This window comes from Colius striatus, chromosome 15, assembly GCF_028858725.1.
Source record: "Colius striatus isolate bColStr4 chromosome 15, bColStr4.1.hap1, whole genome shotgun sequence".
Lineage (NCBI taxonomy): Eukaryota > Metazoa > Chordata > Aves > Coliiformes > Coliidae > Colius > Colius striatus.
The window spans coordinates 22,373,081-22,395,438 of record NC_084773.1 but is presented as its reverse complement, the minus strand read 5'-3'; the positions used below and the strand labels follow the sequence as shown (position 1 = coordinate 22,395,438).

The 22,358-nt window shown below is 43.6% G+C and overlaps 2 protein-coding genes across 4 annotated transcripts; one reads left to right on the top strand and one right to left on the bottom strand.

Moving 5' to 3' along the window:
- The first annotated feature begins 1,231 nt into the window (after positions 1-1,231).
- Positions 1,232-3,063, top strand: MRPS25 (mitochondrial ribosomal protein S25). 2 transcript variants are annotated; one of them, XM_062007931.1, is made up of 5 exons: positions 1,232-1,434; positions 1,539-1,645; positions 2,041-2,128; positions 2,353-2,588; positions 2,638-3,063. In XM_062007931.1, the coding sequence occupies exons 1-4, from the start codon at positions 1,301-1,303 to the stop codon at positions 2,540-2,542; spliced, it is 519 nt and encodes a 172-aa protein (XP_061863915.1). In that variant the 5' UTR covers positions 1,232-1,300; the 3' UTR covers positions 2,543-2,588; positions 2,638-3,063. The 2 variants fall into 2 exon arrangements, with proteins under 2 accessions (XP_061863915.1, XP_061863914.1); XM_062007930.1 differs by having other exon boundaries at positions 2,353-3,063.
- Positions 3,064-3,443: 380 nt separating this feature from the next.
- On the bottom strand, positions 3,444-15,501 carry RBSN (rabenosyn, RAB effector). 2 transcript variants are annotated; one of them, XM_062007928.1, is made up of 12 exons: positions 15,339-15,501; positions 14,652-14,937; positions 13,400-13,540; positions 12,427-12,527; positions 11,699-11,744; positions 11,429-11,590; positions 10,322-10,563; positions 9,620-9,690; positions 8,821-8,907; positions 8,292-8,394; positions 7,789-7,863; positions 3,444-6,930 (listed from the first exon to the last, which is right to left on the bottom strand). In XM_062007928.1, the coding sequence occupies exons 2-12, from the start codon at positions 14,812-14,814 to the stop codon at positions 5,803-5,805; spliced, it is 2,319 nt and encodes a 772-aa protein (XP_061863912.1). In that variant the 5' UTR covers positions 14,815-14,937; positions 15,339-15,501; the 3' UTR covers positions 3,444-5,802. The 2 variants fall into 2 exon arrangements, with proteins under 2 accessions (XP_061863912.1, XP_061863913.1); XM_062007929.1 differs by lacking the exons at positions 8,821-8,907; positions 15,339-15,501 and having other exon boundaries at positions 14,652-15,232.
- Positions 15,502-22,358: the final 6,857 nt, after the last annotated feature.

The window sequence follows — 22,358 nt, the reverse complement described above, 5'->3', positions numbered from 1 at the left end:
AATGTATTCTTGAGGTTTATTTACTGAATTTCTTAAGTGTCAAGTCAAATATGTAATTTACTGTCTTTTAAGGAGGAACGGTATTTTCCCTTCGTTAGTGATTATGAGTGATTTAACTGCATCTAAGACAGAAGATAAGTCCCATGAACCCTACTGACAGCAGGGACAAGGACTTTTTCCTAATGGTTTTCATTCTTTAGCCATCTCATCTTTTTTGAGAAGATAGCTATTCACAGACTGTCTACTTTTATCTACTAGCTCCTTCCTGTTCCTCTGTTTTTAAAATAAAGGTTATGCATTGGCTCTTGGTTTAGTTCCCAGCATCCACAGAGGTATGGAACAGAAGTAATGAATTTGGACACTATGCCAAACAGGAAACGCATCCTCCATGCTATATGTAACGTGGTTGAGATGCAGGGTTTGTTGTCAGAAACTGTACAACTTGGAGAAGTTTGACTTAGTGAAGTGAGGGTAATCAGACTTCAGGTTTCAGTTGTCAAATTCAGGGGTCTAGAAGAAAAATATGCTCAGAGGAAAACAAAGTCCTTTTCATTTAGAGGCCTACTGTGAAGCAGGAATTTTTGTTGACGTTTGAAAGCACTGATCCTCTGCTAATGGAAACTGCATCCACGTAATTATTCTCAAAAGCCCCTTGCCAAAAACGTTTCAGGAACTGAATAGTCACCAAGATCTGATGTTCCAACAGCACCCCAGCAAGAATTGCACGGGCTCATAGTTAGTTTTTTTCCCATAGATGTCTTGCAGCTCTTTGTCCTTTAGTTCACCTTCCAACTCTTCTTCCATTACTAACTAGTTGTTTCTCCCACTTTAGCGGTCACAACACGACACCTGACGTGTAATTGCGCCCTTTCTTATTGCTTTTGCCTCTAACGTACTGGGTTTGATCTGTTGTTACGGAAAGCATCAGTCCCGTTGCCTTTTTGCGCGGGTCGGCAGCACACGCGGTTCCAGCAGACACAAAGGCTGTGCCGATGCCGCGGAGGGCGGCGCGGCCCCGGCGGCCTCGGCGCGGCTCCTCCCGCTCAGCGCTGCGGGGCGCGGCGGGGCCTCGGCGCGGCTCCTCCCGCTCAGCGCTGCGGGGCGCGGCGGGGCCTCGGCGCGGCTCCTCCCGCTCAGCGCTGCGGGGCGCGGCGGGGCCTCGGCGCGGCTCCTCCCGCTCAGCGCTGCGGGGCGCGGCGGGGCCTCGGCGCGGCTCCTCCCGCTCAGCGCTGCGGGGCGCGGGGCGGCGCTTCCCGCCACTTCCTGCGCGGCCGAGCCGAGCCGGGCCCGCGCCGCCGCCATGCCCATGAAAGGCCGCTTCCCCATCAGGCGGACGCTGCAGTATCTCAGCCAAGGCGACGTCATCTTCAAGAGCTCGGTTAAGGTGATGACCGTGAACTACAACACGGCGGGAGAGCTGAGCGAAGGGGCGAGGTGAGCGCGGGGAGCCAGCGCCTGCCGCGGCCTGGCGATTCGCGGGGGTGCCCCTTCCTCAGACGATCCGCCTCGCATTTGCGTGTCTTTCCTCTCCTTTCCAGAAAGTTTGTGTTCTTCAACATCCCCCAAATCCAGTACAAGAACCCCTGGCTGCAGATCATGCTGTTCAAGAACATGACCCCCTCGCCCTTCCTGCGCTTCTACCTGGGTAGGTGGCGGCGGGACCGCGCGGCTCGGGCCCCGTCCCGCCGCGGCAGGGGCGGAAGGCAGCAGCGCGGCCACGCTTTGCACACGGGCACCGTGCTTTGACCCACATGTCAGTTACTGTTACTTGGCCGCACGTCCTGGCCTGGGAAGTGGGAAGAAGGGCAGTTGTGCAGAAAAGTCGCTCTGTTAGTACCCACCCTCAGCCCATCCCCCCGCTCGCTCTCCTCCAGGCAGACTTTGCTTTTCCTGGTGAAATATCATATTGTACGTTAGGGGTAGGAGAGAAGCAGATGTCTGAAGTTGTGAGTTTTAAAACACTTTTGGCAGCTGCTGTGCCACAGTATGTGGTGGGGACAGGGTACTGACTGACATACTGTTACCATTCTTTCTTGGCAGACACTGGAGAACAAGTTTTGGTTGACGTGGAAGATAAAAACAACAAAGAGATAACTGAGCACATTAAAAAAATCTTGGGGAAAAGCAAGTAAGTAACATTCAGTAAGCTATCACCATAATACAGTCCCTGCAAATTTTTGTCAGGTATACAGAAGGGAATACCACTTATCCCAGACCAAACTGATGTGAGCTGAGGTGAAGTGCCCAAGCTAGAAACTGTAAATTCATCTTTCTCGTAGATCGGGTCCGTGGAAGGGAGGCAAAATGTCACCATTCAGGCTTCTGCTAGTAACAAAAAGGTCTCTTTTCTAGAGAAACACTTGAAAAAGAGGAAAGAGAAAGGAAAAAACTATTCCATCCAGCAACTTTTGGGCCCAAGAAGTATCATCTGCGAGAATGCATGTGTGAAATTGAAGGCCAAGTTCCCTGCCCTGCTGTTGTGCCACTTCCCAAAGAGATGAGAGGAAAATACAAAACTATGAAAAAAGAAGCATCAGATTGACACCTCAAGTCAGGCAGTTGTTTCTCCTTGTGACCGGATGACAAAGGTACTTCAATGAGAGGCAACAGCTAATGGCTGCCAGAAACAGGAACAAGCAGGTTCACAGAATACAGAGACCCTTGTATGATGTGTTCTTACAGCTACAACTGGAATAAAGTGAAAAATAAGGTTAAAACCCCAGCTTTTTTTGGTGCCAGATTTACAAAGAATTACAGTCAACACTGCAGAAAATAACAAGGAAATCAAAAGCCTTCCTGCTGATTTCCATCTTACACTAACATAAGACAGCCAAGTGCCAAGGGAACTCCAGACTCAAACTACATGCTGAGTTTTCTTGGTGTGTTTAGTTACCACTCAGAAAGTTGAGTCCCACTTAAAAGATACTTTTGCACCTCTGAGAAGCACTGATCAAGTGAAGAGGATCAAGAGTAAAGGAGAACACGTAAGTTGGTATTTGAAAGACATGCTTTACAGTTATCTTCATTGTCCTTCACAGAAAAGTAAAGCAACTCTTAAGACAATTGTCTAAGCAGTCTTTTTTTTTTTTTTTAAATAGCCAAAGAAAGGAGAACTGGGGCTACACTTACCAGCTTCCAGCAAATTCTAGCCAGCAAGTTGTGGTCATCCTGATCATGCTTCAAAGCCTAGTGCTGCTGTATAACCCCCGCCCTCAAACACTCCTGCTCCCTGCACAGTTGAAGGAGTCATCATAGCTTCTGCCTCATGAAACAATCACACTCTGTCTACAGTAGTATTCAAACAAAGGTCTGTGCTATTAGTTCAATCTTGTAAGTCAGGCTTATCTATGCAAGTTACAACTGTGTTTCAGCTTTTCTGAGTGAATGATTGAGAACAAAAATTCACACTGATTATTCTGCAAAAATTGCTGAGGACAAGCACAGCACAAAATAAACACATAATTTTATTTCACCTGTTTACAAGGTTTCCATACTGAGTAGTGCATGCAACTTACACAAGAGTCGGCGCTAGCTACTTATCGAGCTTTATGGTTAAGGTGTCTTGATTCCACTGTGCCTTGTGCACCTGACAGCAGTCCAAACATCAGCTTAAGCTCTTCACTTTGGAGATTACTTTAGTATCAGATGTTCTAGTCCATCACATTTAACAGTGACAAAGATGATGAGGTATGCTAGCCTGTTATCTGCTTGTAATAAACACACATAAGGATGCTTTGTCAGAGTGTCAGACTGAAAATACAAACAAGGCAGAATAGTTGCAGCAAAGAAAAAAACTTCTTAAATGTGAAAGCTGAAGCCACCAAAACATTTTTTTTTCATCTTCATACCAAAAAAGTGGGTTGGGTTACAACACAGGGAGCAACCCTCTTGACCAGCAAATGATTCTGTCTTAAATAAGTATCTTAGACTATTTTTGTTAAAATATTTCCCGGATTAAGTTTAGGTATTAATGTTTGTTGTTTGCTACCTTCATAAGTCTAGTGCCACAGGACACGTTTTGTTCCTTTGCAACCTTTCAGAATCCTCTGCTTCATTTCACTTGGTGCAAAGTAATACCTAGGGATTCAACTGACTCTAATAAAACATCTCAGTATAAAAACTCTGTGGTCTGAAGACAACCTGCTCTGCACACCTTTCAACTTTGGATCTAGACTACAGTAAGAATATCAGCTGTCCTTAGCTGGTGGCTCTAAGTTACTCTGATCAGTTACTCGTGCTATTTAGTGAGGATATAGGTGGTTTGGTTTTTTTAAACCACAGTTCCACAAGTCCCTACCTCCACTTATTTACAACAAAACTTAAGGAGTTCCTGCTTTTTAGATAGCATACTTATTTGTAGGTCTCAAATATGCAGTGCTTGGGTAACACCTCTGCTAACATGTTTTCCTAGAGACATGTCCCAACCCGCTCAAGTTTACACCTCTAAGTAAGCCCACTGTTATTAATGCTATACAGTACAAGCTGACTGATGTTTCTCTCTCTCGGCTTTAAATAAATACACCCTTTTGACCACTGATGCCTGAAAAAAAATATAAAGCATCTCAGGCTCCATCTTTCAGAAACACACAGGCTGATCGAGCCCTGCAGTGATCCAACAGTTCTGACACCTTCAGAAGCCCAGTTCCAAGCCCTGCCACATACAGGGTCTGGCCTTTGCCTCATCATCCCCCAGCCCACAGGATCACAAGATGACTCTGACTTGGAGCCTCTTATTTAAGACAGACATGCCTGATTCTCGTAACTTCTGAGGAGAATCAAATATGGAAGAAAATGGCTATTTGGCACTACTGCAGCCACAGACTGTCTCCAGGCTTTCACAGAATTCCAGTTCAGTGGCACTTCAGCTCTCCATTGTGAGATACTTGTTCCTTGAATGCTACAAAAAGAGGGTTTCAGTCTGACAACAAACATGATAATTCTGTCACCCAGATAATTTAAAGGAATGTGTAGATTCCATAAGATAATTAGGATCTGGAGGGTTAGCTTTTATATTGTCATCTGAAGTGGTGCTAGCCTGATGATGCTCTTTTCCCGGGCAACAATTAGATAAAAATGTTGCCGCACAAGCAGGTCTCAGAACGACACTGTTTTACACTGTAGAGCAAATGGGAAACTAGAAGTCATAAAAGACAGCATCCAAATTTTACTCAGGAATTTTTATAAACCTGTTACAGAATTACTCAAGATCAGTTATGACGTTGTTCTTAGAAGCCTTTTTATGTATTAACATTGCACAAAACTGACCTGTGAGCTCGTATAGTCTGCATTGCAAAGCATCACAGTATCCTAACAGCACTTTATCCTAGCACCATGAGGCAATTAAGATAGCCTGTAACACTGTCCTGTGTCATCATCAGAGGATGCAGAACTTATCCAAAGTTCTCATCTCTTTAGCCAAAGCTCCACGTGAAAGGCCAATACTACGATATTAGAACAGAAAGGAAGAAAGATGACAAACTAATGTTGCAACCATTTCCAAATCACTGTTTCCTACTGGCACTTAACCACTTTACCAAAGTAAATGCACAGTAAGACCAGTTAGCATTAAAAGTGTTATAACAACTTATTATAAAGTTTCCTGGTGTAAGCATTTGGGACCAGCAGCACACTTCAATTCTTTCTGGACTCAGTAGTAGTGGAAATGCCTAATTGAAAGTGCATAAAAGTCAAAATTCTCCCAGTTCCCTCTTGTGATGTGTATTCTTGTTTGTAAGTATCTGCTCCACCTTCCCAGATTTAACTGGAGACTTAAAATAATTATTACACAGCCATACTGCTGCTTCAGCAGTTAGATTTCTCCTTCTGCTTTGCTAATGTGTGCTTCAGTTCCTTCAAGTTCTCTGTCAGGACCTCTACCTCATCCAGTCGTCCACTATGTTTGGCATCAAATATGTAAGCTTTGATATTATCAATCTGTTGGAGAAGCAGCTCTTCCTCTATAGCCTCTTCTCCAGAGACTTCATTGCCATCCTCCACTTCAAAGGGATTGGTTGAGGATCCCTCAAATGGGTTCCCAGAATTGCCTGTAAGGTTTTGAAATGGATTTTCATCCTCTTCAAAAGGGTTTAAGGTGCTGCCAGGTGCCCCATTAGTTTGTTCATCCTCCTCCTCATTTTCAAATGGATTATATTCTTTTTTATCACTTTGCACAACTCTGTTAGAGAAAGAAACCCTTGGTGAAGTGTCTTTGGCAAATGGGTCATCAGGATCTTCCTCTGTCTGAGGGGTATCTGCTTCATTTTCAAAAGGGTTTAGACAGACTGTCTGATCTTGGTCTTTGTCACACTGTGAGACATTCTGGAGTTTGGGTGTGAAGATCAAGTGCTCTTCAGCTGGCAACTGCTCAACAGCAGGAGTCTCAAAATTTGGATCCCCTTTGGTCTGAGCAATATTCAAATCCAATGCATGTGTTGTCAAGTTCCAGTTCTCTTTTGCAGCTTCATGCTGATGCTGCTTGACTTCTCTGAAGTCTAAGGAGCGTGTCCTTGAATGCTGAGACAAGAATTTGTGGTGTTCTCTTTCCCACTCTTTTTCACGGAGGACCTGAAGCTCCTCCCTCTGCATCTCTTCCTCTTCTGCCTGTTTTTTAGAAAGCTCAATAGCTTTCAGAGTTTGTTGTTGATCATATTCATCCTGAAGCTGCCTCAGGTTCTCCTGCAACATATGGACTTCGTCTATCCTGTTAGCTGCCTTTGCTTGTTTAATAAAGGATGTGATGTTGTCAATCTGCTGAAGAAGTGGGTCTGCTATCTCACACTCCCTTGATATGCTAGATGTAGGTAACCAGCCTTCAGATTTCCTGACTGTTCCTTTCCTTGGGTGAGTTGCATCACCGTTAACTGCAGCTGCTGATCTGGGAATAAAGTCTTTCTGCTTTTCCTCTTGTTTTCCATGTGCTTCAAGAGCCATCTACAACAAACAAAAAAAAGTAGTAAGACAACACCATGAGCTTGAAACTAATAGGTACAAGAAGTTAACTTATCTTAGACATTGCTGGCTGTCAATGAAAGGGATCAGCTTCATTTTTGGTTACTTTGCAGAAAATGCTTATTCTCATAATGTTACCCAAATGCCTGCCTTCAGTTCATTTGTGATGACACTGACATCAGTCTCTATAAACTTGAGGGCAAGTAGAAGCGGTGACAGTGCTTTTAGAGAGAAAAAGATGCCTAATGCAAGTGGTCTAGATTGGACAGTAACCATATCATATCTGACTACAGCAGACATCTGTAACATATCAGTGACTATTAATTAACACTGATCTCACTAGCTGCTGGAGTGCAACAGTTCTTATTTCTCTAACTCCAGATAAAGCTAGTTTATCTTACAAGTGACAATGTCTTCCTTCCTAGCTGAAAAAACCTCTCTCTCTGAAGAGACGTCTTTACTGTAATGTGTCCTTTTTCACTACCAAAAGATGTCTCCAATGAACTCCAGAACACAGTTTGAAGAGCTGTGTGACTAACATAAGTAGTTCAACGCTTGCTCTGCACGCCCTGCAGTAAAAGCAGCATGTGCAACAAAGTCCCTAGTGCTTTCTAGAAGTGTTCAGCTGCTCAGTAGACACCTACTTAGGTTCTGGACAGAGTACAATGACAGTGTTACATGAATCCCTAGAAAGAGTGTGGAATGGTCTGCATAAAAAAAAAAAACAACCAAACCTGAAATTCAATGTTACAGGCAACCGTTGGCACACACAGAGCTTCTAAGCTTAAGCTCTTGAAGGAGGCCCCGATGCAAAGCATAGCAGATCTTAACCTGTCTTACCATATGCAGTCTTTTCTTCTTCAGTTCTTCATACTGATCTTTGGTTGGCAGAGACATGAGGCCAAGCAGTTTTTCCTGCGAGAAACAAATTTTTACAGTGCTGATTGCAGGCATTCACACAATTTTCAGGTACTTAAAAAGAGAGATACCACCCCTGGGTCACCCTGCAAATAAAGGTCATGTCACTTCCCGCTGCAGTCCCTGCTGCAAGCCTGAGCAAGTCTTTGCCAACATAATGACACTGCTGGCTGGGTTCACACCTCAGCAAGAGACAAAGCCAATATTCGCTCCCTCTTTTACATCCCTCAACTCAATGCTGCCCTGACTATACTATCAGTATTCAAGATAGCTCATCTCAGGTTACGGCAAGTCATCAGGGGTACTACAGAAAGTGTACAGAACTAAAGCTCCTGTCAAAATGGTTTCAAACCACAGTGAAGCCTGTCAGAAAAGAGAACACTATACAAAATTCTCATGCAGCTTACAACATATACTCCATTTACCTGAACAAAAAGTGTAGCCGAGTATCTTATCATTCTCTGAAGTTGTAGTGTTTTAGGGTGAGGCTGGGGATCCTCATGCAAGCCTAGACTCAAAATCTTCTTACTGAATCAAAGCAAACACATAGCCACATCAGTTCAAAAACAAGAGCCAGTGAAAATGCAACAGAACAGGAGAGACACAGTATTGGATGAAATCTTTTTGTTCTTTCAGGTAAGCCATTTTTGATATTACAAGTTAAAACACTTTCCACTCCCACCCTTTTTAAATGAAGAAATAGAACCAAACAAAAAAAACTTCTGCTATTTGTTTTGTCTGTGCTTAGTTTTTGCCACTACAGAGGCATGCAGGATTTTTAAGACTGGAAAAGGGAAGAGAAGTTAATCTCCCTTTTCAAATGCCATTTACAGTTGAGCAGACAAACTGATTATCCATAGGAATAAGCAGATAGATGCTACATAGACACCAAGAGTTGAGAAAAACTACAGAGAGGTTATAACAGAGCAAGTGGGGAGAGCAATATTCTTTTACCTTAAGGCATCTATAAATTCATATGCTTTTTGAATCTCCACCCTCAAGTCATTGGCAAGTTCAAGACTGTAGGCTGTTTCCCCAGCACTAAGAAATAAATACAACTTTAAGTCATGCATCCAGCTAACAATACACACAACACTGGAAGCTATCCTATGATGACCAAGATCCAACAATGGTAAGAACAGCTAGCACTAAAAGGGTTGAATGATTTGAGCTCACTCTGTTTAAAAATCTGTTCTTTGTGACAGAAGTGGAAAATGTGTTTCTATTCACAAAATGATTGACATTACAGAATATAATTTTATTTGTGATTGTTTTATTATTCACTATTACAGGAGACATATTTGAACACCACTCTACCAATAATATCTAAAATGCAGCCATACTTGCCAAAGTATCTATTTTGTGTTTTTTCCATTGCTTGGAAGCCACACCACACAGCTGAGGGCAGTGATGCCTTACTTAAGCTGTTTCAAAGAGGCTCATTTAGACAAGAATTGTAGCTTTGTGCTTCCATTTTGCAAAGATAACATGTTAAAGCATGACAGTGGCAACTCACTGGGAAAGAGCTTTAAAAAAACCTTTTAAAAAAATCAGACATTCTCAGTATGCAACATTACCATTAACGATTAATTCAGTACTCATTTGGAAAGCATCCAAAAACAACAGATAATCTAACACCGCTTTTTCTTGACATTTATACACTCTTGCAGCCTTAGCATGCCACTTCCTTACTCTTCCCCACACTTTTAGGGAGGAAAAATACATATATTCATTAACAAAAAATGGAGCTTACTTTAGTGATTCTGCCATCCTTATGTATTCAGGTGCCTTCTGGTCAACCTTATCCATGCAGAGTCGGAGTTTCTTGTTCCAAACAGAACACGTACAAAAAGAACTTAGATTAAAACACTAATAAAAGAACATGCTGACATAAAGCTTGAATGCACATGAGCAGCATAAAAAGTTAACTATGATATAAAGCCATTTAGTTATTCAGCACGACGCAACCCTGCGGTTATCCTCAGAACACTGACAGCATGGTCTTCCTGTGGCAGACTTCCTGTACTTCTCCAAGATGAATTTTTAATTCAGAAGCCTTTTTTATTGGATAACTTGGACAACTTCTACCCTTAAATCAGGCTGATTAAATACAGGCTGATGGTGGATACAGATGTGTCAAAAATGCATGTGCCATCAGTGTGAGGATAGTGCTGATGACATCAAGTCCTATAGTTCCAGTGCCATCCATCAAAGCGCACAGCACATTACTCGTTTAAACAAGAACTGTTCTGAGGAAACGTTTGAAGTCATCCTGGGATACATATACTACATGGCAATGGGCTCCATCTTTTCAGATACCTCTTTGCTACATGGCATAAACACCCAATGGAATCTACTCTAAAACAAGTGAGTATGAAGTAAAAGCTTAGACATGAGGTAAACCAAAAGTCAAGCAGTGGCAGTAGGAAGGAAGTCAGCAAATAGTTTGATTTACCTCATAGAGTTTCACAATCTCTGGAGTGTATTCTTTCTCATCAATCTGTTGTTCTTTTTTCAACAGGGTGTCTTTGCAGTGCCGACAACAACGGATTCGGTCATCGTCCTTCTCATCCAGGACTGAGCTCACGCTGCTTATGCTGCTAATGCTGCCACGGCGGGAGCCATGGACACTATTAGGTGAGGAGTTTGGGCTGGTATGACAACCCAAGGCTTCTTTGCTGGCACTAGTGAGTTTGCCTAAAAATCATACAGGGGTAATTTTACAGTGACTGGGGAAGCCAACAGATTTTACTAACACAAATTAATTGCATTTGAACAGAATCTTTGCATTCAGCTAATATCAGAAAACCAAGCTGAAACACTCTTATGAAAGACATGCCAGGAATCCATGACTGCCAAGACTCCAAGTCAGAATTTGGGTCTTCACTGTAAATCCCGCCCCATTCCAAAAGCTGCTGAGAACCTGAGAATACTTTGCTTATGCCTAGAAGCATTTTCACGTTGGAGCTTGCATAGTTAGAGAACATTGTGTGGAAGAACAGGTATGTTCACTGTCCACATTTTGTACTTGAACACCCCACAAAGCACACTTAACCATTTAATTCCACAGAAAATATGGTCTCCTCTCCAGCATGTTCCAGCATGAGGAAATTGAGGTTTGAAGAGTTTCTTAAAGGCTTATGGATGAATTTCCTTAATGTCAGAATATGGACAACCATGGGCAAGACTGGAAATGTACACAATAGTTTTAAGCATCAAGAAACTTGGCAGTTAGAATGCCCAAAGTGAATACCTTCACAGTTAAGGTACTCAATAGAAAAAGCCACTAAATAATTATTATGCTACTGCTGCTTCTAGTAACTTGATCCGTGTTATGGAACACTTCCAAAGCTGAAGAAGGAAAGGAAACAAAGAACGGAGAAGTCATTCTTCTCACTCAGTTTCACAGACCAGTGCCTGAATGAAACTGAATGATGCATTAAGTTTTCTGCACAGGCAGAGTATTACCAGCAGCATTTTTGTAATGGCTTAAGGCCAGGATGCAGTTAGCACCCCGAGTGAGCTCAGGAAAGGAGGAATTAACACCACACGCTCTACTTACTTGCCAAGGGAAGACCAACAAGTTCCATGCACTTTTTGCACATTATAGACCCGCAGAGACGGCAGTGGTGACGCCGATTTCGAATACTGAACTTACTGCCACAATCTGGGCAGAAGGGAACATCCTGATCACTGACCCAAGGCACAACAGACTTTTCTATAGCTGTGGTTGGTCAAGAGAGGAGAGAATGCACACAACATAAGAAATTAAATGAATTCCTCAGCTGGTTAAACTGTAGGAGCAAATAGTCTGAGGTAGGCTCATACCAACCTCTTATTTTAGCTGACTCGGTGTTTGCTCTGTCAAATGATGTAAGCTATCAAAAGACAAAAAATACATTCAAGAAAATTGCACTTTAGCAAGAAAAAACCCAACATAACCCAGCCCAACAAGAAAACGAAACCTGTCATTTTCAAGAGAGGAGTCTCAGCCTGTTTTACACTAGATTCCTGCAACCCTCTGATTAATTTCTAATGCCATAGTCATACAAGCAGTGCTAAACAATAACCGACAAACTTATACAAAGCAGAACATATTGGACATAATCCTTACAACATCCAACATTACTGCATCCATGCCATAATGTAAGTGTATCATTGGTAGATTTTGAAGAATAAGAAGCTGAAAGAATCCAACAAGAATGTCAAAGAGAAATTTAGTAAAGTAAAAGATGGAGAAAATATACAGGAAAACAGAGGGTTCTTGAAGCACATGGAAGTAGCATCTTCAGCTTGAAAACAGTGCATACAAACACAAGCCATATCCACAGTACAGCATCAGACCAAGGACAGTACTCAAGGATAAGAAAGGAAAACAGTAATATGTGAAGACAGTCATGGTTTAGTATCCTTTACAAAGTGCACTGCTAGATAAATGGGCATAGTAAGTGCCCACTCTTCTTCATACTGCCGTAATGCTTCAGACTAAATTCTTCTTTATTTTTGTTGATATCTAGGAAACATCCAGAAGGCTGGAATACTAAAAAGCAGCAAATTTACCTTTTCTAACCTGATTATTAACTTATTGACTTCAACTACATAGTGGTCAATCCTGGCTGCTCGGTGTTTCTTGAAATCAGAAAGGTGGCTTCTCATAGCACCTGGAGAGATAGCAAAAAGTTTCCATAGTCACCCAGGTGTTCTGCATGGATTTAAATGCCTCTTGAAAGACATCTGTCTCTTCACCATTTACTTTTCACGTTCAAATTGAATTTTAAAGACACATTAGAATACTACATTTTGACAGTGCTGCTCTAAATAAAACGTGCAGGTTAAAGCCTCATCTCCAGGCTAGCAACAAACAGTGGTTTACTCCTACTACAGAGCAGAACAGGCACTATCTTATAGAGAACATCTGCAACATTTTACCCCACCTCCCCCCTCTTCATCCCTCAGTTACATTTGGCAAGCTGTTATCAACTTGTAGTATTCTTGAATTCAATTCCCTTTAGTTTCCTGGCTACACATTAAACAAAGAAAAGAGTCAGGTTCAATGATTACTGGAGCTCTACATCTCAAATCTAAGGAAAAAGCTTAAATTAATATGCAGGCTTTTTGTCAGACATGTAAGCTAACAACCACTTTAGGTGTAGCCCAAAAACCAGAGATTTTGTATAGCTGTAGCTTAGTGGATTATTGGTTGCAGAACACCTTAGAGCTAGATGCAGAGGTAAACACACATCCAGCAGGCTCAGCAGCTCAGGCACATGACATGACAAATAGCTACCCTGCTTTCAAGGTTAGCTGGGGCACCGACTCTGTACATTTTGGGTTTTTTAAATCTGTCATTTCCCCCCTACTCCACAGAACATACACACACTGCACAAAATCAGTATACAAACCATAACCCCAGGCAACAACGAATGAAATGCAATACAGACAATTCCGTGCAGCTTCAGCAATACTAGCCATTTTCCAGTTAAGGTTACAAGAAAAATCACCCCTACTGCATATGGCTTTTTGGCTCTCCTACCTACTTCCTGGGGTTCCCACATGTACGGATCTATTCCACCATAGCTGAATGACTCGTATCGCTCCTGAGATGCCGAGTCTGTTCTCTCATCCTCTCGTTTCAGCAATTTCTTCTTTGCTCTTTTGGCCTTCTGGACTAGATCTTCAAAAGAGAAACCCAAAGTTATCAAATGTGGCAGGCAGTCACCAAATATTTATCACATGAAATCAGTATGGAATATTCTTTTAGCACAAGTCTTTTTCCTTGATGACAAGTTTATCCTCAACATATTCTGTTTAGAACCAGAATGGGGTTCAGGTGTTATAAAAAGACCACAGTGCTAAGAGCCAAGAAGTAGCCAGACTGATAGAAAGCAAGTCAGATTCATGAACATTCAGCTGTGCTACCCTTAACACAGACTTGTTAAAAATACAAACTTCACTGAGAAAATAGACTTTTGAAGTAATAATCATCAATCTCAGGGGAAAAAAGGGGGGAGAAGCAGGGAAGAGAGTAAAAATTCATGACTGTCAAGTTACTATCTTTGGCATGATTAAACAAGACCAGAGATATTTTTGCAAGGTACACACAGAATCACCGCCACATTCTGCAGTTTTCTCTCAATGTACAATGGCATTATGTATGGGAGGAGATGGGTAGAAAAGGGAAATAATTCACTTAAACGGAATTCCAAGCGATTTTTTCAACCATCAAAAAAAGTTGGTAATCTGCAGCACAACCTTGGGATGCTCCCAGTGTCTACTGCCAGCTTCACCACTTGCACTCTTTTCCACCTTTTCCCACCACCAACCTTCATTACCTTTAACTGTAGCTACAGTTGTATCTAACACCAAGCGATGAATGAACTGATACTTGGCAAGTAACAGAGCTTCACCATATTCTGTGAGGTCACCAAGCAGTACTCGGAATTTATCTGGTTTATAGTACAGGTCAGAGTTTTCAGACAAAAAACCAAATAACCCCAAAAGGTCAACAATAAAGATAATGCATAAAGCCAGTCATGTGAATACTGATTCCTCTAAGTGCTTGCTTTAGAATTTACTTATTGAAAGTACCTAGAATAATGTAAAAACTATGCCTTGGCCTAAGGTCATTTAGAGAAAACAGGAACCTCCTACCTCACTTGTAACTCACTTTAACCAAGATGTTGGCATTCTTGTCAATTTTGAGAGCAAAGCACAAGTAGCAGCTGCCATCGCAGGGAACTTCACACGGCAAAACGAAGGCCCAAAGCAGCTGTCGTGCCACTTACTTTTGAGCTGTCCCTTGACATCTCTGTCTTCACTCGAGTGCTCTTCCTCGTAGTGCGACTGGAGCTGATAGAACGACTGGAGGTCCTTCAGGCAGAGGGGACAGAGGAAGCCTTCCCTCATCTCGCCCGGGTCCCCGAAGGGCGGCGGGCAGCCGGACGCCATGGCGGGCGGGCAGCCCTCGCTCCCCGCTCTCAGCAGCGCCGCAGCGGCGCGGGGCACAGCCGCCTCGCTGGAACGACGCGCGGGGCCGAGCGGCGCGGGAGTGGCATCGTCCTCCGGGGCCTCCTGAAAGAAACCCGGGCAGCGACGTCGCGCTGGCGGCTCAGCTTCACCCCACGCCCTCCCGAGGCCCTCCGCGGCTCATCGGGCGCCCAGGCCGAGACCCCGGGCAGGGCGGAGGCCACGACCCGCCGCTCCGCGTGCGGCACCCGCTCGGCCGGCAGCGCCCGGCGCCCGCAGGCCCCGCACGAGAAATGAGACGGCGAAAAGGCCCGTTCGCTGCGCCGGGAGGACGCGGCGGATGGCGAGCCGGGGGCGGGGCCGCCGCGGGCAGGGGGCGGGGCCGCAGCTGCCCCAGCTCACGCCGCCGCGGCGGGGCGCGGAGGAGCCGGCCGCGCAGGGGCGCGGAGGCAGCACGGGCCCGGCCCGGTGCCCCGGGCGCGCGCAGGGAGAGGGGCGCGGCTTACAGCGGCGGAGGGGCGGCTGGGGCAGTCCCCGCGCGAGCGCAGCCGCAGCCCCGAGGCAGACGTCCGGGCCTCGCCTCAGCGGGCGCCGCGCGTGTCCCGTGGCCGAGAAGCCGCGGCGCGCCGCGCTCCCACCCGCTCGGTGTCCCGGCAGCGCCCGGCGGAGGGCGGGGTGAGCGCCGAGATATCGATGGGCAGGAAGGGTGGGGACGAGGAGGGCTCATCCGGGGCCGGTCGGAGACGCGCGAGGCCTAGCTAAGGCGTGCTCTGCCAAGTGCAGAGGTATGGATGGAGGGCGGGGCCTGCGCCGCCGCCTGCCCTCACGGAGGTGTGGTGGCCGCGCCGTGGGTTCAGCCGCCTTGGAACGGGCCGTGATCGCGGGCCCTGCTGCGACCCGAGGCTCGCAGGTGTGTACGAGAGGCGTAGTAAGAGATCGCGGTGACAGGCGCCTCAGAGGAGCGGCACAACACTGCCGTGCTCAGGCCTTTCTCTGCGGCTCCCCGCCGCTCCGGGGCCCCTCGTCTCACGCTCTCCTCTGCTGCCAGTGCGGCGGGACTTGTGCTTTGTGTCCTTGTCACCGGGCGTGCTGGGATGAGCACCAGCGCTGCGAAGAGATACGTGCCTGATGTTCCCTTTCTTGGCCTGCCAAGTCATTCAAAAGAAAGTGCTCCAGAGCTGTATGTAAGCCATCGCACTGGGGACACGCAGCTCGCAGAGCCACTGGCAGAACCCGGGAGTCCCCCCTAGCTGACCTTCTCTGCAGGACAAACGTTGTGTAAATCAATGGTAGGAGGTTTTCAATGTCCCCTAGATGCCAGTCTCTGGTTTGTCTCATGTAGCAGAAATCCCTGCTGCCCCGCTGTATCTAGTATACTGAGGAAATCTGTAATAGGACTGTGTAGCCATATTTCTGCTTCATCTATTAGAATTAAAGGCTTTTGAAGGCAGAGGTGTTCTCACATGACAGCATAACATACACTTGAGTCCTCTCTGTTAAAGGTGGATTTTCACTGTTGATGTCCTGCACTCTTATCCTTGAGAAGTTAAGTCTTTTAAAACATAATCAGTGGTGGGAGGTAATGTTTTCCAAGGCATGAAATTATAACTAGATGCCCAGCTCCTTAGTGACTTCAGATTCCATCTAAAGGGTATCAGATGGTCCCAGATGGCATCAAGGGTTCATTCACAAGCTGATTTTAATAGCCATTCTAAATTTGGGGCTCATTCCTGCAATCTAGTCTTTGTGGGCTATAATGTGACCACTCTCTGCACCTTGCCACATCACCAATGAATTTCACATGGTATGTCTTTACAGTTCCATCATCCAGCAAAAGTATAAGCGAAAATCAAAAGCTGAACTGTTTTAACTATTGGAGCAAATTAATATTATAAACAGTGAAACTGTTTTTTTTACATGTACAGTTTTCAGTCCAAAACCATTATGCTCTGGTTTTTCAAAACCATGCTGTCTTGATTCAGTTATGAATAGAGAAACAGCTAGCTATGGAAATAATATAGAACTCCAGTTATAGTCATTTTCCTCAGCATGAAAAACACAGACCTTTGCTATTAAAAAGTGATAAGACATCTTGCCATGCTGTAAAAGCTGTCCTTCTACCTGCATTGCTGTCATGTAAGTCAAAAATGTGTAAGCTTTTTTATTCAATTGATTTAATAACTTGATTTGGTTGTTTTGAGAATGTGATTTTAATAGCTTTAATTTGACTGATGTAATAAGTTAAGGGGCTGTATTAACCCCAGGGTCTTAAGAACCTGAAAATTTAAGTTGGGGGTTTGGACTAGGTAATGTCTAATAGTCCTTTCCAATCCCTACCACTCTATGATTCTGTTACCTATTTCATTTTAAATTTGAAAAGTTGTCAGTCTGTAGAGACCAGAAATGAAAGCAGCAATGTTTGTAAATGTCTGTAAAGAAGGATGGCACTTAAAGGATGAAAAAGAGAAAAGCAGACACAGGGCTTGTAGCAGAGCTTCTGTAGACATTTTGGTTTTCTTGTTTCATATGTGTTTTGTTCGTAGAGTGTAACTAAGGCATGGAAGACGTGCTTGTCACTAGATGGCGCACCAAGCACGTCAGAGAGACATTGAAGAGCTGCTAGGGCCTTGGCAGTAGACTCAATTTTATAATGTAATGATAACTTTTTAAGAAATTAATTTTAAATCTCCTAGCATTGAAATGGGTAGCACAAAATTTTTCCTACAACATAAAATCTTTGATTTTAGTTTATCTGAGGAAACTTTGTTTCTTTGTCTAGATGCATCTAAACCAGCATTTTCTGTATTTTTAGTTTTGTTCGGTGAAGTAAAAGATTTGCATGTCGCTGTTCCTTTTGATGAAACTCATATATTCAATATACTCAAGTTGCTTATAGCAAACATTTTGATACAAAACAAGTTTGTTGAATTAGTCTGTGTAGAAAGGATAGAAGCAACATTCCCTTCCAAACCTGTGATTTTTCCCATATTTGTGGACTCATCCATCAAAACTGACAGCATGATGATTTTTAAGAGCTGCAGCCAACAACTTTTTTGAGCCTCATTTATCTGATTTGCCTGTTAACTGCTTCAGTACTGGCAGGCCAGTCACCTACATGGGTTTATCTCGTCCCTTAATCCTACTGAAGAACCTGGCATCTTGGTCCTGAGTGCCATGAAGTAGCACCACTTTTACGCAGAGTAGGTGAATCATAAAGAGGAGAGACAGGAAGATTCAAAATTCCTTTGTTTTTACATTCTATTTAGTGTTTTAACTGTAGGATACATATTCCACTATATCTGGATTATGTTCAGGGCTTATTTCACATTTTAGGCACACCCATATTTGGGTTCTGTCTCCTGTAAGTCTGTCTTCTATTTCTCCTACAAATTGTACAGCAGCCAGTTTCCATCATGAAAGCAGCATGTCTAAAATCAGTAAGTGGAATACCCTCAAGAGTAGGTATTTGACAGTGAATGATTTGCGATTTATTTTTTTTCCCCCAGGGCTGTCTTCATCAACACCACCTTCTTGTTCAAGAACTTGCTTTTTCTCTTGACTACTTTGACTCAAAGAACCTTTCACAAAATCACTAGATTTTTCATTTGCCTTGGTTTTTCTCTCTCTTCTACTCTTCCCTTTTTACAGTAGCTTCTTCAGGCATCCCACACATCAGTACCAGCATCAGAATCAGAGGGAACTTAAGCTGGAATGTGTTTCTCTCTCAAAATTGATTTAAAACAGCAACTACATTTCAGGCAATGTTTTCAAAGCAGGTCACTTTCCCTAGTTTGGCCAGTCATAATCTCACATTTTCCCTCTATCAATCAGCTATTAAAATGTCTACGCTGCATCAGACTAATTTGCATTCATCTAGGATATCTATTATAGAGAAAAGATGGAAATGAACTAACTTCCCTTGATGTGGTAAGTTGGACCCTGGTTTATCTCCATCCAGCAGTATTTCTGTGGCCTATAAAGTCCAGATTTTCCCTCTTTCCAGTTCATGTGAACATGAGGAAGGTGTAGTGTATCTTAGCTGTGGGTAAACGAGGACAGTGTTCCTTCAGTCACTTAACACTTCTGTGCCAGTGTGTCTGTGAGATGCTGCTTTACTGTTTGGATCACTGGCTGTCAGTTCAAACCAAAGTGGCTGAAATAAACTTAAGACCTGTCTTTGCCTTTTGGCTAGGATCATTCCATTATATTAGTATCTAACATGCCCCATCTCTGTCAGGAACCAATATCATGCTCCAGCATACCAATGCAATTTTTGATTGAATAAGATTTTGATTCTGCTTTACCCTCCTTCTGCCTTCTCCAACTTCATCTTATGTAAGGAAACACAGTGAATTGGCAAAAGGACAAAATGCCGTTGTTTTGGTTTCTTTCTTAGGACTTCTAAGCTGCAGTGGTTTCAAGGACAACAGTCCCAAAATGTCTTCACATGGGTCTAAGAGAAATCTCAAGGCAGGTAGATAACTTGCTTTCCTCAGGGAGTTTCCACATCTATCTTTGTCAGAGATTTCTGTGGTCAACCTGAATCCTTCCTCCTTACCTTGGAGGAGTGGGCAGTTCACGCTGTTTCTGTTGGGAGGGTAGGAAGACTTTCTGCACTTCAATACAGATAGGCCACATATCCATTTTCTCAAGACAGAAAGATTTCCTTGTCTGCATCTTTTGTGTCATGTGTCTGTACAGCCTCGACCTTGCCCAGGCTCATCCTTCCTGCAGTGCTTCTCCACTAGACTGCTTTTATCACAGCTTTTATTCAGAGCAACATCCTGTCTGAAGCTTTAAAATTACAGCTTGCTGTTTAGTGCTAACCAAGCGAGTTACCAGGCAAGCACTGACTTCTTCAGCTATGGTGATGATGTGTTCAAACTTTGTCCAACTAATGAGTTATTAAAAGTAGTAATAAAGGGATTTGCTGGGGCCACATTTCCCTTGGAAACACTCAGCCCATGCTTATTACAGTGGGTTAGCTAAGAAGTCAGGGCTGATAAGGGTATAAGAGGAGGCACAGAACAGGTGAGAGGAGTTAAAAATAGTTGCAGGAAATGTCAGTTCTACAGCTTACGCACATCAACCCTCCTGTTGAAAACAAAACTCATTTTGAAGATGCTCTTTAGGAATCAAACTCTCTTAAGTCTCACTAACTGGTAGCACACCAGATATGGCAAACTGCACTAAACAAAGAACTCATCTGTGCATAGTTGTTTTAGTCTCAGTTAAAGTTGGAGATAAGATTTTGCATGACATATGGTGCCACACTAGAACAGTGCACAGCTTTGCTCTCTGAACTTAACCCACATTCTGCAGAAGACAAGGGAGATTTGTCCACTGACTTCCATGACCTTTGGACCGAATGTGCTATTGATTTGTTACCATTCCTGAAGAACCACAGACTGTCTTGCAGACAGATAGTGCACTTCATCAAGGCAGTTTGCAACTTATAGACCCTGTCCTGCAGTTATCAAAATGTGCAAGTACATCTTTATGTATGACTAAGCAAAACTATTAATGAATTAGTATCCAGAAGCTGTGCTGCCATTCAGTGTGATCTGGACAGGCTGAGAGTTGGGCCGAGAGGAACCTCATGAGGTTCAACAAAGGCAAGTGTGCCTGGGAAGGAACAATTCCCTCCACCAGTGCAGGCTGAGGACTGACCTAGAGGGCAGCTCTGGGGAGAGGGACCTGGGAGTTCTGGTGGGCAGCAAACTAAACATGAGCAGCAGTGTGCCCTTATGGGCAAGAAGGCCAATGGCATCCTGGGGGCATCAAGAAGAGTGTGTCTAGCAGGTCGAGGGAGGTTCTTCTGCTCCACCCTAGTAAGGCCACATCTGGAAGTTCTAACCTACCTGCAGAATTTTTATTGGGTGATTAATTTTATCATTTCCTTGGTTGCACTTGTAGCTCTATCTGTAAGTTTTATCATGAGATAATGTAGCTCCATGAGCCGTGTTTAGCATAAGCAAAATAATAATGTCGGTGCAGGCACCCCAGGATTAAAGAGAACTCCAACTAGACAAATATCTGTGAAAGGGTAAGAGCATCCTACTTCATCCTCTTGGGATTTCTGTCAGGGCTGTCACCTTTAAGGCTACTTGGCAGTGATGGTTGTATTTTTATGGTGTTTCAGTAGCAGATTTGTGGGGTCTTTAGACAGTTCTCTACATGGGAAATATGATACAAAAAGTTGTCATGTATTCAGTTCTGTTTCCAGGGTCATCCTCTTTTGAGTGCCTAGGATTTTCAAACCCAGGTCATTGACAGAAGCTCAAGACTTTTGGCTCATGTTTCAGTCTCCAAATTATTCTGTTTCCTGTTCATGGATGTCTCAGGGCAGCGTCAGGACCTGTACGTGTGCTTCTGAATGAAGTCTGTGTATTGCCCTTTAAGGTAAAGGCTGACACACCTTGGAAGGGGATCTTTCACAAGTGGTCCCACCCCTGTGCAGGAATCCCTGAGAATCCTTTTCCGCCCTTTTCCTTTGGATATTAACTTATTTATTTTTATTTACCTTGGATTGGTTTAATGTTTTTCCCTGCATTACAAGATGTTTACACAACCAATAAGAACATCCAGAGTTGACTGTTGAAGTTTATTGAATCATTCATATCAAATAAATGCTTTTGGGAGTCTGACCACAGAAAGTAAAAGCATTGCCTTGAGAGGAGAGAAATCAGAAATCCTTATTGGAATAAAAGGATGTCTGCTTGTTTCATTTTTAATTGTCCACTGAGGAGAAGGCATGATTTTGAGTAGCATGACTGAAATGTAGACACACCAGGGTGGGAGTTCTAGTGTGCGATGTACACAGTCAGGTTCACAGCTTGCAGTTGAGATGATCTGGGATGCCATAACCTTTTGCACTGTGCAGACACTTAGATGACAAGAGTCAGCTCCAAGTCAAACTATGAAGTCAATCATCTACTCTGTTGTGGTTGGAACAGTTCCTATCTCTGTTTAGTGCATATTGTCTGGACAGATTGTAATGCACAGGGGTTCAGATCTCATTAATGTATCGTTTAGAATTGAAAACCTGTCCAATTTAATTTTAAAATAATTGGCGTATGTTGAGGTTTTTTCCTCCATCTTTATTAATTTACTGATCTCATTGACATGAGAGGGAACCATATAACTATTACAGTTTAGTAGCATCAGAACAGGTATTTAAAAGCCTGGTTTAGTGATTTGGGAACAGACAATTTTACACACATAGTGAGGTTATTCTGGGATCTGAGCCCATAGGGAAATGAGCATTTGTGACTTCCTAAAGTGGGGGAGCTGAAGACTCTCGGTACTTGCTTGTCTCATTCAACTGGGTCCTTTAGCTTTAGGTGTGTGACAAAGCCATTACCTTATCTGGGAACATTAACTCACTGAAGGATGGGTGCAGAGATCAGCAGCAGGAAGCCAAAAGGGAGTGAACAGAGTTTTTTAGTAATCTGACAGTTTACTTCACCAAATGCAAATGATACACAATTAATTTCTCATACTTCTGTTTCACTTTCCCATGCTGA